Here is a 19047-nt window from a genome sequence, read left to right as displayed (position 1 = left end):
CAGAAGGTTATAAGGATCCTGTTTCTGAATGTCTTGCTGGGTGACAGAGCAGCAAAGCTAACAGACAGCAAACAAATGCTACTGTCATATTTGCATTTTACTACAGATTTTTAAAGCATTGGCACGAAAGAATCTTAGGAAAATAAGTCACAGAAAAGGTGTCTGAAAGCAAATAGATTTCTTGTGTCTTCAGAATATATCATCTATATAACTTTTTTTTTTTTTTTTTTACAAAACAAGCCCCACCCTAGATTCTGAATTCCTAGAGAAAAGATAGAAGCAGTACAGCCCAGTGGATATGGCCCTCTCCTTAGAGTACCCAGGTCTATCACCAGCCTCTGAATAGCTACATGATTCTGAGGGAGCCAGCTTACCCTACTGGTACTCCACTTCCTAATCTGTAAAATTAAATGCTCCTTAAAGTTCCTCTCATTTCTAAAAAATGTTTTAGTCTCAGTATTATAAATGTTGACTAGCAAGAGCCTATGCTAAAACAAAAAGGGTTGTTTAAAATTAATATTTATGTAGCTGAAGAGATGTTTTAGTTAATCAATATATAACTAATTAATATTTAAATAAACCCCACATTCCTTGGTCATTTCTTCTCATAGGCAATCAGTTATAATCCCTAAGATATACAAATCTACCCTTCACATAAACTACTAATACTAGTTCCCTCTACAATAGTTGATTATTATGTGTATATATTTGAACAAGTTATTGAAAAAAAATGCCAAGTCACATACTAAAGCAAAGTCAGACAAGGAAAAACCGGAGTGGTATTTATCAAATCATTCAGAACGTTTTCAGTCACTGTGACCAAGCACCCTCAAATGTAACTAACATTCAGTAATCAATAGCATAATAAATATCTCACTTATCAAAAGGTCATTTATTGGGCTTCTCTGGTGGCGCAGTGCTTAAGAATCCACCTGCCAGTGCAGGGGACACACGTTCAAGCCCTGGTCCGGGAAGATCCCACGTGCCGCAGAGCAACTGAGCCCAAGCGCCACAACTACTGAGCCAGCACTCTAGAACCCACTAGCCATAACTACTGAGCCCGGGTGCCACAACTACTGAAGCCCACATGCCTAGAGCCCATCCTCTGCATAAAGAGAAGCCACCGAAATTAGAAGCCCATGCACTGCAACGAAGAGTAGCCCCCACTCCCCACAACTAGAGAAAGCCTGCACCCAGCAATGAAGACCAAATGCACCCAAAAATCAATAAATAAAATAATTTTTTTAATACAGCAGGTTCTTATTAGTCATCAATTTTATACACATCAGTGTATACATGTCAATCCCAATCGCCCAATTCATCACACCACCACCCCACCCCACCGCTGCTTTCCCCCCTTGGTGTCCATACATTTGTTCTCTATAACTGTGTCTCAATTTCTGCCCTGCAAACCGGTTCATCTGTACCATTTTTCTAGGTTCCACATATATGCGTTAATATACGATATTTGTTTTTCTCTTTCTGACTTACTTCACTCTGTATGACAGTCTCTAGAACCATCCATGGCCCAACAAATGACCCAATTTTATTCCTTTTTATGGCTGAGTAATACTCCATTGTATATATGTACCACATCTTCTTTATCCATTCGTCTGTCGATGGGCATTTAGGTTGCTTCCATGACCTGGCTACTGTAAACAGTGCTGCAATGAACATTGGGGTGCATGTGTCTTTTTGAATTGTGGTTTTCTCTTGGTATATGCCCAGTAGTGGGATTACTGGATCACATGGTAATTCTGTTTTTAGTTTTTTAAGGAACCTCCATACTGTTCTCCATAGTGGCTGTATCGGTTTACATTCGTACCAACAGTGCAAGAGGGTTCCCTTTTCTCCACACCCTCTCCAGCATTTGTTCTTTGTAGATTTTCTGATGAAGCCCATTCTGACTGGTGTGAGGTGATACCTCATTGTAGTTTTGATCTGCATTTCTCTAATAATTAGTGATGTTGAGCAGCTTTTCATGTGCTTCTTGGCCATCTGTATGTCTTCTTTGGAGAAATGTCTATTTAGGTCTTCGGCCCATTTTTGGATTGGGTTGTTTGCTTTTTTAATATTGAGCTGCATGAGCTGTTTATATATTTTGGAGATTAATCCTTTCTCCGTTGATTCGTTTGCAAATATTTTCTCCCATTCTGAGGGTTGTCTTTTCGTCTTATTTATGGTTTCCTGTGCTGTGCAAAAGCTTTAAAGTTTCATTAGGTCCCATTTGTTTATTTTTGTATTTATTTCTATTACTCTAGGAGGTGGATCAAAAAACATCTTGCTGTGATTTATGTCATAGAGTGTTCTGCCTATGTTTTCCTCTAAGAGTTTTATAGTGTGTGGTCTTACATTTAGGTCTCTAATTTATTTTGAGTTTATCTTTGTGTATGGTGTTAGGGAGTGTTCTAATTTCATTCTTTTACATGTCGTTGTCCAGTTTTCCCAGCACCACTTACTGAAGAGACTGTCTTTTCTCCATTGTATATCCTTGCTTCCTTTGTCATAGATTAGTTGACCACAGGTGTGTGGGTTTATCTCTGAGTTTTCTATCTTGTTCCATTGATCTATGTTTCTGTTTTTGTGCCAGTACCATATTGTCTTCATTACTATAGCTTTGTAGTATAGTCTGAAGCCAGGGAGTCTGATTCCTCCAGCTCCATTTTTTTCCCTCAAGACTGCTTTGGCTATTCGGGGTCTTTTGTGTCTCCAAACAAATTTTAAGATTTTTTGTTCTAGTTCTGTAAAAAATGCCATTGGTAATTTGATAGGGATTGCATTCAATCTGTAGATTGCTTTGGGTAGTATAGTCATTTTCACAATATTGATCCTTCCAATCCAAGAACATGGTATATCTCTCCATCTGTTGGTATCATCTTTAATTTTTTTCACCAGTGTCTTATAGTTTTCTGCATACAGGTCTTTTGTCTCCCTAGGTAGGTTTATTCCTAGGTATTTTATTCTTTCTGTTGCAATGGTAAATGGGAGTGTTTCCTTAATTTCTCTTTCAGATTTTTCATCATTAGTGTATAGGAATGCAAGAGATTTCTGTGCATTAATTTAGTATCCTGCAACTTTACCAAATTCATTGATTAGCTCTAGTAGTTTTCTGGTGGCATTTTTAGGATTCTCTATGTATAGTATCATGTCATCTGCAAACAGTGACAGTTTTACTTCTTCTTTTCCAATTTGTATTCCTTTAATTTCTTTTTCTTCTCTGATTGCCGTGGCTAGGACTTCCAAAACTATGTTGAATAGTGGCGAGAGTGGACATTCTTGTCTTGTTCCTGATCTTACAGGAAATGCGTTCAGTTTTTCACCATTGAGAATGATCTTTGCTGTGGGTTTCTCGTAAATGGCCTTTATTATGTTGAGGTAGGTTCCCTCTATGCCCAATTTCCGGAGTTTTTATCATAAATGGGTGTTGAATTTTGTCAAAAGCATTTTCTGCATCTATTGAGATGATCATATGGTTTTTCTTTTTCAATTTGTTAATATGGTGTAACACATTGATTGATTTGCGTATATTGAAGAATCCTTGCATCCCTGGGATAAATCCCACTTCATCATGGTGTATGATCCTTTTAACGTGTTGTTGGATTCTGTTTGCTAGTATTTTGTTGAGGATTTTTGCATCTATATTAATCAGTGATATTGGTCTGTAATTTTCTTTTTTTGTATTATCTTTGTCTGGTTTTGGTATCAGGGTGATGGTGGCCTCATAAAATGAGTTTGGGAGTGTTCCTTCCTCTGCAATTTTTTGGAAGAGTTTGAAAAGGATGGGTGTTAGTTCTTCTCTAAATGTTTGATAGAATTCACCTGTGAAGCCATCTGGTCCTGGGCTTTTGTTTGTTGGAAGATTTTTAATCACAATTTCAATTTCATTACTGCTGACTGGTCTGTTCATATTTTCTATTTCTTCCTGGTTCAGTCTTGGAAGGTTATACCTTTCTAAGAATTTGTCTGTTTCTTCCAGGTTGTCCACTTTATTGGCATAGAGTTGCTAGTAGTAGTCTCTTAGGATGCTTTATATTTCTGCGGTGTCTGTTGTAACTTCTCCTTTTTCATTTATAATTTTATTGATTTGAGTCCTCTCCCTCTTTTTCTTGATGAGTCTGGCTAATGGTTTATCAATTTTCTTTATCTTCTCCAAGAACCAGCTGTTAGTTTTATTATTCTTTGCTGTTGTTTTCTTTGTTTCTATTTCATTTATTTCTGCTCTGATCATTATGGTTTCTTTCCTTCTGCTAACTTTGGGTTTTGTGTGTTCTTCCTTCTCTAGTTCCTTTAGGTGTAAGGTTAGATTGTTTATTTGAGATTTTTCTTGTTTCTTAAGGTTGGCTTGTATAGCTAACTGCTTTTGCTGCATCCCATAGGTTTTGGATTCTCGTGTTTTTGTTGTCATTTGCCTCTAGGTGTTTCTTGATTTCCTCTTTGATTTCTTCACTGATCTCTTTGTTATTTACTAACGTATTGCTTAGCCCTCATGTGTTTGTGTTTTTTACGTTCTTTTCCCTGTAATTCATTTCTAATCTCATAGCATTGTGGTCAGAAAAGTTGCTTGATATGATTTCAATTTTCTTAAATTTACTGAGGCTTGATTTGTGACCCAAGATGTGATCTATCCTGGAGAATGTTCCATGAGCACTTGAGAAGAAAGTGTTATCTACTGTTTTTGAATGGGATGTCCTATAAATATCAATTAAATCTATCTGGTCTATTGTGTCATTTAAAGCTTCTGTTTCCTTACTAATTTTCTGTTTGGATGATCTGTCCATTGGTGTAAGTGAGGTGTTAAAGTCCCCCACTATTATTGTGTTACTGTCTATTTCCTCTTTTATAGCTGTTAGCAGTTGCCTTATGTATTGAGGTGCTCCTATGTTGGGTGCAAATATATTTATAATTGTTATATCTTCTTCTTGGATTGATCCCGTGATCATTATGTAGTGTCCTTCCTTATCTCTTGTAACATTTTTATTTTAAAGTCTATTTTATCTGATATGAGTATTGCTACTCCAGCTTTCTTTTGATTTCCATTTGCATGGAATATCTTTTTCCATCCCCTCACTTTCAGTCTGTATGTGTCCCTAGGTCTGAAGTAGGTCTCTTGTAGGCAGCATATATATGGGTCTTGGTTTTTTTTTGGTTTTATTGTTTTGGAAGTACGCAGGCCTCTTACTGTTGTGGCCTCTCCCGTTGCGGAGCACAGGCTCCAGACGCTCAGGCTCAGCGGCCATGGCTCACAGGCCCAGCCGCTCCGCAGCATGTGAGATCTTCCCGGACTGGGGCACAAACCCATGTCCCCTGCATCGGCAGGCGGACTCTCAACCACTGCGCCACCAGGGAAGCCCATGGGTCTTGTTTTTGTATCCATTCAGCAAGCCTGTGTCTTTTCATTGGAGCATTTAATCCATTCACGTTTAAGGTAATTATCGATATGTATGTTCTTATGACCATTTTCTTAATTGTTTTGCATTTGTTTTTGTAGGTCCTTTTCTTCTCTTGCATTTCCCACTTAGAGAAGTTCCTTTAGCATTTGTTGTAGAGCTGGTTTGGTGGTGCTAAATTCTCTTACCTTTTGCTTGTCTGTAAAGCTTTTTATTTCTCTGTCAAATCTGAATGAGATCCTTGCCAGGTAGAGTAATCTTGGTTGTAGGTTCTTTCCTTTCATCACTTTAAGTATATCATGCCACTCCCTTATGGCTTGTAGAGTTTCTGCTGAGAAATCAGCTGTTAACCTTATGGGTGTTCCCTTATATGTTATTTGTTGTTTTTCCCTTGCTGCTTTCAATAATTTTTCTTTGTCTTTAATTTTTGCCAATTTGATTACTATGTGTCTCAGCGTGTTTCTCCTTGGGTTTATCCTGTATGGGAGTCACTGCGCTTCGTGGATCTGGGTGGCTATTTCCTTTCCCACGTTAGGGAAGTTTTTGACTATAATCTCTTCTAATATTTTCTCTGGTCCTTTCTCTCTCTCTTCTCCTTCTGGGACCCCTACAATGCGAATGCTGTTGCATTTAATGTTGTCCCAGAGGTCTCTTAGGCTGTCTTAATTTCTTTTCATTCTTTTTTCTTTTTTCTGTTCTGCAGCAGTGAATTCTACCACTCTGTCTTCCAGGTCACTTATCCGTTCTTCTGCCTCAGTTATTCTGCTATTGATTCCTTCTAGTGTAGTTTTCATTTCAGTTATTGTATTGTTCATCGCTGTTTGTTCTTTAATTATTCTAGGTCTTTGTTAAACATTTCTTTCATCTTCTCGATCTTTGCCTCCATTGTTTCTCCGAGGTCCTAGATCATCTTCACTATCATTATTCTGAATTCTTTTTCTGGAAGGTTGCCTATTCCACTTCATTTAGTTGTTTTTCTGGGGTTTTATCTTGTTCCTTCATTTGGTACATAGCCCTCTGCCTTTTCATCTTGTCTTCCTGTGAATGTGGTTTTTGTTCCACAGGCTGCAGGATTGTAGTTCTTCTTGCTTCTGCTGTCTGCCCTCCAAAATAATTTTTTTAAAGTCATTTATTAACCATCTTAAACATCTAAAACATAGCCTAAAACCAGAAAGTATTAAAAAAAATAACAAAAACCCTTTAAGTAGTCAAAATAGAAAGTCACAGTTCATACTCTAAAGTTCATACACTCATAAGAGAAACCCTCATTCATTCAGAGTCTACTTATTTTCATCTCAGTCACAAGCTAAGGCTCAGTTAGCTGAACTTCTCACCCACCACAGATAGGAAACAAATACATAAAACAGAATTGCAGGAAGTAGGCACATGACAGCAGCATTACTTTGGGCAACATGGAAAGAAAGGTAAAAACCACACAAAGACATCATAAAAGTATTTCTTTTTAAATAAAGTTATTTATTTATTTATTTTTGGCTGCATTGGTTCTTTGTTGCTGTGCGCAAGCTTTCTCTAGTTGCGGTGAGCGGGGGTTAGTCTTTATTGCAGTGTGTGGGCTTCTCATTGCGGTGGCTTCTCTTACTGCAGAGCACGGGCCCTAGGCACGCAGGCTCCAATAGGCGTGCGGGCTCAGTAGTTGTGGCTCGCAGGCTCTAGAGCACGGGCTTAGTTGTGGCGCATGGGCTTAGTTGCCCCGCGGCATGTGGGATCTTCCCAGACCAGGGATCAAACCCATGTCCCCTGCACTGGCAGGTGGATTCTTAACCACTGCACCACCAGGGAAGTCCCAAAAATATTTTAAAAGACACAAAAGAACAATCTGGGGTCAGTCAGTATAGGAACAAATAATTCTACGTTCCTTAAAAGCTCTTATAGTAGTGCTGCATTATGCCAAAGTAGAGTAATTCATGTTTGTGATAATAATCCTGAGTAATCAGGAGAAGCTTAGTGCCTTCTGTTTAAGAAGATAGAAAATGTGTTATATATTTTAGAAAATTTCACATTAAAAAATGGTTGAAATTTAACAAGGGCTGGCAGTTAATGAATTTTGAGTTAACAAGAAATTCACAAGAACACCACAGATAAATATAAGCATAGTGATTTTCCATAAAAACCATGGTGACTACAGAATATTAAAATTCATAACTAATCCCTCAAATACATTTTAGTCTTAATTTCAATATTTATCACCACCATTCCTAACCCCCCAATACTAATTGAACCAAAGTAAATTTCTAGTTTTGTAGGTAAAAGATGGTGAAACATCAGCAGTTTCACATGGTTCAACCTAACCCCCCAATACTAATTGAACCAAAGTAAATTTCTAGTTTTGTAGGTAAAAGATGGTGAAACATCAGCAGTTTCACATGGTTCAACCTAATACCAAAATTATTAACAATAAAGTAGTTTGCATTTATCTTTTATTTCTCTAGCCCACCCTCTGTTGGAAAAAACTAATTATTAAGTAATAAAGACCCAAAGTCCACCAAAATGATCATGGGTCCACCATCACTCACTATGACATTTTCTTTCTACTTCTCAGAAACATAATAATCTTATTTATTTATGCCTGAGAATCTCAACTCTGCAAACACGTTTCCAAAAATATCTGACAGATCTGGGCTTAAGCATTTCAGCTTTTCACAGATAACCACAATTTAACATAATCCTGAAAATGAGTGTGTGCATTTCCATTATGTTCATTTATAAATATTTAAAATATAAAATACGCTTAACAATTGTCAGAGCAATTACGTAATGAACCAGATAAATATAATGGACATTCAAAGTTTTTAGTTATATAAAACAAGTTGGCATTCAGTTTGTTTTCAGATTCAAATATTGTATTTTGATCTTCCTTAAAACAAGGAACGCCTACATTGGACATGTCAAAATAAGGAATCATTTATCAATTTTAAAATCCCAATTTCTTATCTATTGATAATAAATGTTGTTTTGTCAATATAGGACATAAGTTATCCCAGGATGTACAACAAAGTTTCCTTGAAGGTTTCTTCTTTCTCTACTCCCACTATTATCTTTCTAGGTTCAAGTCTACGAATATTGTGTGTTTAGGAGAGTATATATCCAAACACAATGAGTTCCTGCAATAAGCTCCTGGCTCCCAACTCCACTTTGTCCCTATTCCAAATGGTAACTGCTCTCTAACTCAGAACTACCTCAAAAATCTGTGTTTCCACGAGCCTGTCTTCCAACTTGATGTAAATCCGAAATATTACCTCCCACAAAGTAAATAATGCTGGAAATATAAGTGCATTCATGAATGGACACTGGCTTACATAACCAGACGTAAGCTATAGAAATTTCAGTCCTTTGATAGTCCAAACTGAGAGACGTCTACCAGCAGAAAGCTTATGTACAGCTTTGACAGCTGACATCAAGTTTATTTCAGGTACTTTTTCCAGAAATGTTGTTTATTACACAGAAGGTGTAAGCCAAAGGATACAATTTTATGTTTTTCCTTACGATATATGCTAAAAGAATAGAATACTCAAAATAACGAAGACAAAACGCTCTAACAGAATAAATAACAAAGTGTGCTGAAAAAAGGAATATAGTTAAAGGGCTCAATCATGTGAGAATACGCCTCTTAGCTACAGAAATCTAAAAGGGGGCACTAACAAGAAAGTACAGGACAAAACCGTCATATATATCCTAAAAATGTCAGTTGAATGATATAATTTTTATAGCTTTCAATGAAACTGCATGGTTTTAGCACATCAATAAAAAGCAAAGTCTTAAAGCTGAGACATACATTGTTATTAATGATATAATGAATTCGCTGTGGAAGTTAAAGCTGACAAGGCCGGCTGGGATTTCAGGTTTTCTCTTGCTTCCGCTGTGTTTTCCACAGCATGTCACCACTGTGACTGACCAGCAAAATGAAGGTGGCTGCTGGCGCCTTTTCTTGAAGTTGGGCCAGTTCAACTCTGTAGCCTCTCACAATGGCAATGTTTACTGGCTAGCTCCTGAACAGTAAACGTGCCAAATCAGATTTCCTCATCATTGACTTCTTTCACTTCGTATCAAGTCTATCAACTATTCCCAGCTTCTCAAATGTCCCTGGAAGTAGTTTTCTATAGATGACCATTCCCTACCAGTTTTACAAGATCCAAAATATTTCGGGCTGAAGGGAATAAAGATTTACTCCAGTGGTTTACAACCATGGCATTGCTGCACTTGTATCTTGTGATCCAGCTGTGAGATGTATCACAAATAACTGTAACTTTTCCCCCCTTTTTTTCATTTGAGGTAAAGTTCATATAACATAAAATTAACCATTTTGAAGTGTACAATTCAGTTGCATTCAGCACACACACAATGTTGTGCAGCCATCACCTCATAACTGGGACTTTATTTTTAATAGGTAAGGAGTTAAGATTATCCCTTTAATGAATCACCCTGACTCATAGTCAATATGGTGTTCTGAGAGGGTAAGAAAAAGAGATAAACTTGCAAGTTAGGCATTTCCTATAACTGGCAAGTCAGAGAATCTTGCCAGCTGGTTGAAGATCACTGACCATCATATTCCATAAACGTTGCATTTTTTCAAATATTCACTCTTTCAGTTCCTACTCTGTGCCTGTGCCCTCAACCTTACACTGATAGAGGCAGACATACTGACAGTTACAGTACAGAGCTATGACTATGGCTCATACAAGTATGGTCAAAGGAGGGTGTGGCCAACTATACCCAGCCATTATGTAGAAAGATTCACTAAGGAGGAGAAGATTGAATTAGTTCTTAAGGTATGACCAGTGACAAAAGGAAGCAAGTTAAGAAGAGTATAAGAAGACATTCTATGCAAAGGAAGAAGTATGTACAAATGCACAGAAGCCCGGTAAGCTGTGTCCAGCTAGATTACAGGGTACCATCATACTAACAGGAAAAGTGTAGTAAGCACATTTTATGTGCCAGACACTCCTTGTAAGCATTTTACATTATATCTTCAAAGTCACACCAAGAGCTAGGTGGCCACTAGTATTAAACAGATGAGACATCTGAAGTACAGAGAGGCTAAATAACTTGGCTATGCAGCTACTAAGAGGCTGTACTGGAATTCAAACCCAGGCAGTCTAGCTTCAGAGCCCATCCTCTTCATCACTATACTATATAACCTACACTACATTCTTCTGTTTTCTTCTCCTCTTTAATAAAATTAATCACTTAAGGCAAGATCTTTTATGATAGAAACTAAGTACACCACAGCACACTGAAGGTGAATGAATGACTGGCATGAACAATGAGAGGGCACCACTAAGAACCCCTTGTGGCTCCCAAACAAACAAGGGAAGAGTGGCAAACTGTATTGAGAGTACAGCTTAATTTATTTCTTATTCTTTTAGATTAAAAAATACACAAAAATATGGGCTTCCCTGGTGGCGCAGTGGTTGAGAGTCCGCCTGTCGATGCAGGGGACATGGGTTTGTGCCCCGGTCCGGGAAGATCCCACATGCCACGGAGCAGCTAGGCCCGTGAGCCACGGCCGCTGAGCCTGTGCGTCCGGAGCCTGTGCTCTGCAACAGGAGAGGCCACAACACTGAGAGGCCCGCGTACTGCAAAAAAAAAAAAAAAAAACCACAAAAACAGAAGTCCTCATATTTCCCCATAACCCAGTCATTTTCTTGCACACTCCCTAGTCCCAGGTGTGTTCACCCCACTTTGGAGACATCTACTAGACAATGGAGAGACATGGCAGAGTTTTAAGAAGGTGAATAAATACATGTGTTTCTTTAAACAATTACTCTAGAAGGAATAAGAAGGGAAAATTAGAGGAAAAAAGAGACAAGAAAAAGAAAAATCATTAGGATGCCATTTGCAATAGATCCAGCAAATGACAATGAGGTGCTAAACTATAACAGTGGGGAGTCAGATGTGAAAGATTAAATGACATGCCCAAGGACACAAGTCATGGGAACTGCCAGAACCAAAACCTGGGTCTCTAGATTGCACTGATCTGGGAATGGTATATAGACGGATCTGCAGAAAGACCTTTATCATGAAATTTCTAAGACTTCTCTTTAAAACTTCTTTTGTCCACAATGCTTATTTTTAAGTCTAATTTTATACTATAAACAAACTGTGGTCCAAAATGAATTATATAATAATATCAACTAGCACAGCATTTAGGCAGGTAACTAAGTAATTTGGTATAGCTGTATTAAAATTTGAGACTTAGCTTTCTAATCCAGAAACAAAATGCTTTATCATAGAAAAAGTTCAGGGATTTGAATACACTCTTTTGTAAAAGCAATAAGCTATTCCGAGACACAAATTTACAGGACACAATCCTTATTAGTGAGCTTTGAAATAAATGAAGCTCTATCAGAGAAGTCATTTAAGAAGCCAGATTCACATTATATTAATGTGACAAGTAGAACAAGATAAATACATCATATGATTCTCAAATGACATAATTAATGTAGCTTATATGACATATTCCTATTAATGATCTTTTATTATGTGTGAACAGTAAAATAACATTAGATAAGGAATGAAAAAATCCAATCAGCAGCAGTTTTCCTGAAGGTTTTTACTACAGTCTTATTTACACAGTGTTATCTGATACTAATCCGTGGATTTTAAAGAGCAAAAATCACTTCAGAATTGTAAACAAACATGTTCCTGAGATGAGCATTTTAATTACTATCATTTCTGCAAATACAAGATAAAAATAACGTGCTGCATGATAGCCTATTAACGTGAGAACATGGGAAAGTATATTTTGCCAGGCCAATAAGGTTATGTTAATAAAAGGATCATGATACTGGATCCGGAGACTGATAGTGTGTCTTAACAATGACTGCCACAGGAGCCTGTGTGGAAAGTGTAGCTGTCCCCTCCCTGAAGTTGTCTACAAAAGATTAGAAGTGAGTGCCAAAATATTCTGGTTTTCTTTAATAATCCACTACAGTCTAATACCTATGAGTCAACTGAAACATTCTGAACCTTTTTACATTTAAAGATCATACCACCCTAAAAATAAATACAAGTTTTACAAAGCAATAGTTCTTATTTACTTTTACATCAAATAAATATTTACTGAGTAACTATATTATCCCTGCCACCAAAAAAGAGGTGTGAAACGTGGTTCCTGAACTTAAGGAGCTTGAAGAATAATTGAGAGGCTAAGATTAAAAAAGTTTACTATCAGTAAAGGACAATCAGCCTAAAAGGGCATAGATTCTAAATGCTCCAGGAATTCAGAGGTAGATAAAAAATCACTGTTTCTTCAGGAAGGGGAAGGAAGAAGAGCATCTTGGTGGTAGTATCCAGAAATGAGGGAGCAAAGCTATGGCTAACTAAGCTCCTCACTGGTCCTAAGAGTGGAACATGATTAATCGTGTTCTGGTGGTTTCTTTGTGAAAAAGGTAGCAGACCCTAATTGAATACTCCAGAGCCCACATCTTGAATTTTAGTATTTAGTTAAACCCAGCAAATAAGCAGAGGAAAGAAGAGTAAAGGACTCCCCTTCAATCATGTACCCCAGCTGCATGCTCAGTTAGAAACAAAGAAACCTAGAACCTATGGTCATTCTCTCATAGTGAGCCCAGAATTTACAAAAGCCAGCACTGGTAGTGGCTGACAGGGCACCATGATAGCAAGTTACCATCAATCCTAGCCATGAAGCCCAGTTATAGCAAATGCTGCTTGGGGCAGCATTCTATGGATGATCTTCTTAGCTTTGTTAAAATCACATCAATGTAGTATCACTTTTCATCTGTGGTATAAATGGTTTTTATGAAACAGTTTGACAAAACACATAGCATGTGACTGTACCACTACAAATGTGTTAGCAGACCCAGCCAGAAACCACAGCAATGATCTGATCATGTGAGTATTCTTGCAAGAGTAAAAAAATAAACCTAATCTTTGTAAACACTTATTGGTGCCCTACAGGAGTTGAATATTCTTCCAAGGAAGCTTCCGTTTCCAATGTAGAAGGAAGAATTGTTCTCAAGCCACCACCAAATAATCACACAGTACTTAATGGCTCAGCTTAATTTTTAATCTTCTATGAACTTTGCAGAATTATATCTGATAACATGATGATTTGGGATTATGAATGCAGTGAATAAACACAACCTTCTGGTATAGCAATTTAAGCATCACAGAGTAAATACTGCAGAGTGAATCCTAACACTTGAAATAGAATCTTCCAGAGTCCAGAAATCCACCTGACTGCCAAGAATAATACTTCCGTGGTTCAAGCAATACCAGTACCCAGAGGGGTTTCCACAGACATAACCACATGAGTTACTGCATATTGGGTAAAATAGAAAAAACAGACATTTATGAATGTATAGTTTGCAGACATCTTAAAAGTACTCACAAATATGCAATTTACAAATATAGAAGAAATTGGGGGGAGGGCTCCAGGAATACACAGAATCTGTTTAAATTTCTTAATTATATGGTTTCTTCTATGGGTTTTCCTCATCCTAACTCTGATTTTTATGGGTGGTAGGGAGAGATGCATGGATCTCTTAACTAAAACACATGAAACCAATATCACTGAAAGAAGCTCTATGAGAACTAATATATGAGAGATTCTGACTTCAGAATGCAGTAGAAATGACTTCGTTTCAAATAGCAAATTAGATATCAAAGAAAACCTTTCAATTCACCAGGCTGTACTGAAGCAGGGTTTGTTAGATTTTCTAGCAATAAAACAAATGCACAATATCTTCTCATGCATTTCACACATGATTTCTATTTCAGCTCTGATGTAAAACATGGTATCACACATCATGCCACAAAGAAAGAGTCAGTTTAGCTAGTTCAAGTAAAACACCAGGCAGCTGCTGACAGAGACAGGTCATGGCTGGGGAGAGGCACAGCACGTTCAGTTCGCTGTTTTCCTTCAAAAGAATGTCAATAAAAAACACGGCCAAATGAGGTATTTGAAGTGGGGGGAAAAGTCCTGCTACGCAGTGAACCACTGGGTTCACCTAACAGCGCCAGTCAGACAAGTTAGCAAAAGGGAGCCCTAGCCAAAGCTACAGCCGCCAACAACTTGAAGAAAGCTGTCTTTCTCCCTGAACGTCCTGGGGTAGCGACCAGTCCCACATTTAGAAACGTTATTTCTGGGACCAATAGCAATTTATTTTGATAGAACCACTGGATTTTTTTTTTCTTGAGTTCTCAACAAAGGAGCCATATTAGGAAATAATCTCGCAAAAAGCAAAGTGCCCCCTCCCCCTCTTCCCCACGATCGATGCACACACGCCCGTGCACGCTGCCACGCACAGACACACACCCGTGACAATGGCCGGCGCGTGCACTCGCGCGGGCCCACGCAGCCGCCCGGGAGCCCCGCGGGCAGAAGGCCCGGCCGGCCCGGCCCCAGGAGCTCAGGCTGGAGGCCCCGCGGCCCCCGCTGCCCAGGAACCAGCTGCTGGGCGGTTGTGCTAGGGATGCTCGCCCCCCAGCGGGGCCCTGGGGAAGCGGCTGCCAGCGGCTCAGAGCCTATTAACCCCTTGGGGAAGTAGGTGCTACAACACCCACCTGCGGGGACACTGGAATGTGTCGGGAATACAACCCCAAATGGCTCCCCGTAGACGAGGCGCCACCGAGTCCTTAGACCCTGGCAGCTCTTGGCTGGCTCCTGCAAAGCTAATCGTGTGGCTGGCTCCACCGGGCTTCTAAGGCAAAGGGATGTTTCTGAGCTGTCACCCCTGAAGAGTCTGGGCATACCAAGAAGGAAAAACTTAAGAGGGCAATGGATGCAGATCAGACTTGGTAACCCGTCCCTAAGGGACTGGTGTAAGTCCCTACAGGGACAGAGCTACTTGGACCTGCCCGTCCAGCAAACTACGGAAGGAGTGGAGGGACCCGAGGGCAACCGCCCCCTGTCACCCCTCCCTGGGTCGGGCATCAGGGCCCCGTCCCCACTCCGGGACACTTACCTTCTTCCGGGGCTGCCATTTCATCATATTTGTACAGCCGATACGTGGAACATCAAGATGCTGGCTGGGGGCTGGGGACAGATGCAGGGCAGCGGCGACTGCAAGTCATGCTGCCTCCCTCCCACCCCCTAATTCTTTCCCATATTCACTGCGAAGGGAAAGAGCCCAGGAGAGTCCAGTCTTTTCGCCTTCAGTTCAATGAAAAGTATCCCCAAACCACGAACACACTTCCCACGGGGCTAAGAAGTCCCAGCAGCAACCAGCGTACTCCTGCCAGAGCGGAGCATTTTCCCCTCAGGCCAGCGCCAGCAAAAAGAGCCTGCGGCAGGGGGTCTCCAAGCCGGCTGCAAAGACCCTCCCTCAGAGAAAAGAGGGAGAACGCAAGCTGCTGCACGAACCCAGCCGGGCTCCTGCCATCCAAACCCCTTTTGGCGAATTCTCCTCTTCTCAAAAAAAGATTAGACAAGCAATCAAACCCTCACGCGCAGCCTGGAGCAATTCCCAAAATTCTGGGTGTATTTCTCGTTTGTAAAATTTAGCAAAGAAAATTCCAAAGATCTGTAATCAGAGCTTCTTTACGCTGTTTTCTCTTCTTTCTTGGATAGCTTGGGGAAAGGATCTGCCCTTCCCGAAATGCCTACCTTCCCTGAACACTGTAAATAGGAAAACTTAGTTTGTGTGTTTAGATTTTTTTTTTTTTTTTAATTCCCAAGAACCTTAGTGGGGAAAGGCTGGAAGGAAATCCTGCAAGAACCCAACTCCACAGCTCAGTCTGCACTAATGACTTCCTTCCCTTCAGTGTGAGCACAGCCTGCCCAGCTCCAGCCACACAGAGCAAATGGTTTCTGGGTCTTAGTGCCACGACATCTGTTCCAAACCAAAAAGTAAGCACACAGTTTCAGAGGCACCTAACAGCTCCCAAGGAATCAGAGCCAGAATAGACCTACGGAATAAGGAAACCATTCCAAAAGATCTAGATTTGTGAGTTATATCGAGAGAAAAAAGGAATAGAAAAGGTTTCTAGACAAAAAGCTATATAATCTAAAAGTGTGACTTGAAGGAAAAAGATTTAAGATATCTGACAAAATAAAAATTTTAATCAAGAATAGACTCTGCTTCTCTAAATTTAGCACTAATTTTATTATTATAAAAATATTGCTATCAAGATTGAATTTCATTCAGCTTCTATAAAAATGATTCCATCCTATTTAAGGAGACACATCTCCAAATACAATGTAATTCTATTATTTGTCATCCAACATGTTTAGTAATTCTTCTCTCACCATGAGGCTACTTTGATAGCTGGGAATTGATGGGTAGTGTAAGCTACTAGAATACTAACTGATGAACATAATAATAGCAACTGATGTACCATCACTCCATTGTTTCAACAATATTTAACTTATTAATGTCAGAGTTCTATAATGCATTGGCAGGACTGGCTGATGTGGATGATTATAAGCAGATTGGACACTAACTATATCAGATATATTGTAAATGTCATTAAAATACCCAAAACAGTTAACTAAAACAAATTACTTTTGAGATTTTTTTCTAAGACTGAGAATCTGAAATTCAATGGTGAAATCATTGTCTTTTAAAAAATAATAATATTAACAAATATAGTTAAGCCATGATATGCATAATAGCTACACACCAACCTTACCTCTCTGCTCAATAAAACTATTAAGTGCCTTTGATTCAAGCACCTATTATTTGCCAGCCCCTGTTCCAGATGCTAGAAATATGAGTAAGAGGCTATCCCTGCTCTTGAAATTACATACTGCAGGCAGCAGTCACAAATAACACCAATACTCTGTATATGTCCTAACATATCCAAATCATTCTGCACAGCTTAACTTGGATATCCTACTAACATGGAAGTTCAATAAATTCCAAACTAAATTCATCAATCTACCCCCAAATCAGTTTCTCTTCCCAGCTTTCCTATATCTGTCCATAGCACTGTCATTCTTCCAGGATCACAAACTAAAACCTTAATTAACATCATTCCTATGTCTAATCTATCACGAAGTCCTTTCACTTCTTTCTTAAACATTGCTTTCAAATTCTTACTGCTGCTATCTGAGGCTGGAGCCTCACAAAACAAACATATATTAAGTCCCAACTAGGTGCAAAACATCATGTAGGATAGAAAGGTATAAAACTAAGTCCCTACACTAGAGGAAGTTACAAAGAAGTTAGGACAGAGCTGAAGACCTATAAGAGGACAATCAGACGTTGCGTTGGTCAGTTGAACAAATGAATTACGTGGTAAGTAGCATTCCAGGAGATGGAAGGAGAAACCATTGTAAACAGGGATGGTCAAGGAAGGTGTCACAAAGGAATCTGAAGTAGAAATTCAGTCAAATGCTCTACCACTGAGCTATACAGAGGAGATACAACTCATTCTAGAGCCAAAAGCCAAGGTCCTTACCACAGGCAGTAACGTTCTTCAGGATCTGGACCCGTCTACCTCTCAGAACTCATTTCTTACCCCTCTTCCACTCCCTTTCTCAGCCCCTGCCATACTGGCCACCTCACTGTCCCTTAAATATATCAAGCATATATGTGTTGCACCCTCTGCCTGAATCACCCTTCCTCCAGATACCCTCTTGGATCCCTCCCTTAGTTCCTTCAGTTCAAATATCATATTAGAAAGGCTGTCTCTCATCATTCCTTCTAAAATAATAGCACTATGACTGTTACCTTCTATCTTCCTTACCCTGCTACATTTACTTCATAGCCTTTATGACATATATCTTATTTATTTAATGTCTTATATCCCCATATATAAATATAGATATATTTATATCTAATATAAATTCCAAGGGAGCAGGGACTTTACTCTGTATAATATCAACACCCAGTGAACAGTGCCTGATACAATAAGCAATCATTAAATATTTGTTGAGTGAAATAATGAAAGAAAAAGAAAAGGGAGAATAGTGTGAGCAAAGGAGGCAAGCCCATACAAGATGTATTCAAGATACAAAATATATTGACCTGCCTAAAATATAAGGCTTAAGAATGAGAACATTAGAGGCAGAAACTCTGTCTTGTTCAGCTTTGTAATCCTCAGTGCCCAGCATAGTGCCTGGCACAGCAGACGTGTTCAATATTTATGGGATAAAAGAATGAAGGGAGGGTAGAGATTGAATGATGAATGAGGGAAATTCCATTCCATTCCATTCCATATAAAGTAAAAGATACTTTGGCAAGGTATGTTGGAACCAAATGGTAGGGAACACTGTAAGGCAAAGAAATTTGGACTTTATCCTGTAGGATGCAGGGCATTAAAGGTACTAAGAGTAGTCAAGAGGCATGACTGAAGCAGCATTTTTAAGCAATCTAATATAACAAAATATTAACCATGATTTTATGAGGCTGTTTTGTATATAAACCTTTGGATTTTTAAATTATGTGCATAATTAAAATGCTTATAATGACAATTTGACAGATATGATAGATATCAAAACTGAAATTCACAGGAGTTAACTGACCCCTTCAATGCCACCCAGCAAGTCAATGGTAATGGAAGGACTAGAACCCAAGGCTTAAAAACCAACGCCTGAGTGATGGGGGCAGGAACCTACAATTGCTTAGAGGTCAAGATAAAAGTTTCTATTTTTTACTCTGCCTCTAACTTGCTATACAACAAAAATTATCAGAAGGGCAAGGCAGATGACATGAATAAATGAAACAGAGTCAGG

The 19047-nt window shown here is 39.0% G+C and overlaps 1 protein-coding gene across 1 annotated transcript in view; it reads right to left on the bottom strand.

The window, feature by feature from the left end:
- Window positions 1–15517, bottom strand: part of TTC28 (tetratricopeptide repeat domain 28) — a 405403-nt gene extending 389886 nt beyond the window's left edge. Inside the window, exon 1 of the mRNA XM_060121992.1 lies at window positions 15335–15517. Within this exon, the coding sequence (XP_059977975.1) occupies window positions 15335–15361 (27 nt within the window). The 5' untranslated portion in view covers window positions 15362–15517. The remainder of the gene's footprint in view (window positions 1–15334) is intronic.
- Between the last annotated feature and the right edge of the window lie 3530 nt (window positions 15518–19047).

This window comes from Lagenorhynchus albirostris, chromosome 14 (assembly GCF_949774975.1).
Source record: "Lagenorhynchus albirostris chromosome 14, mLagAlb1.1, whole genome shotgun sequence".
NCBI lineage: Eukaryota > Metazoa > Chordata > Mammalia > Artiodactyla > Delphinidae > Lagenorhynchus > Lagenorhynchus albirostris.
This window is presented reverse-complemented; position numbering and strand designations above follow the sequence as displayed.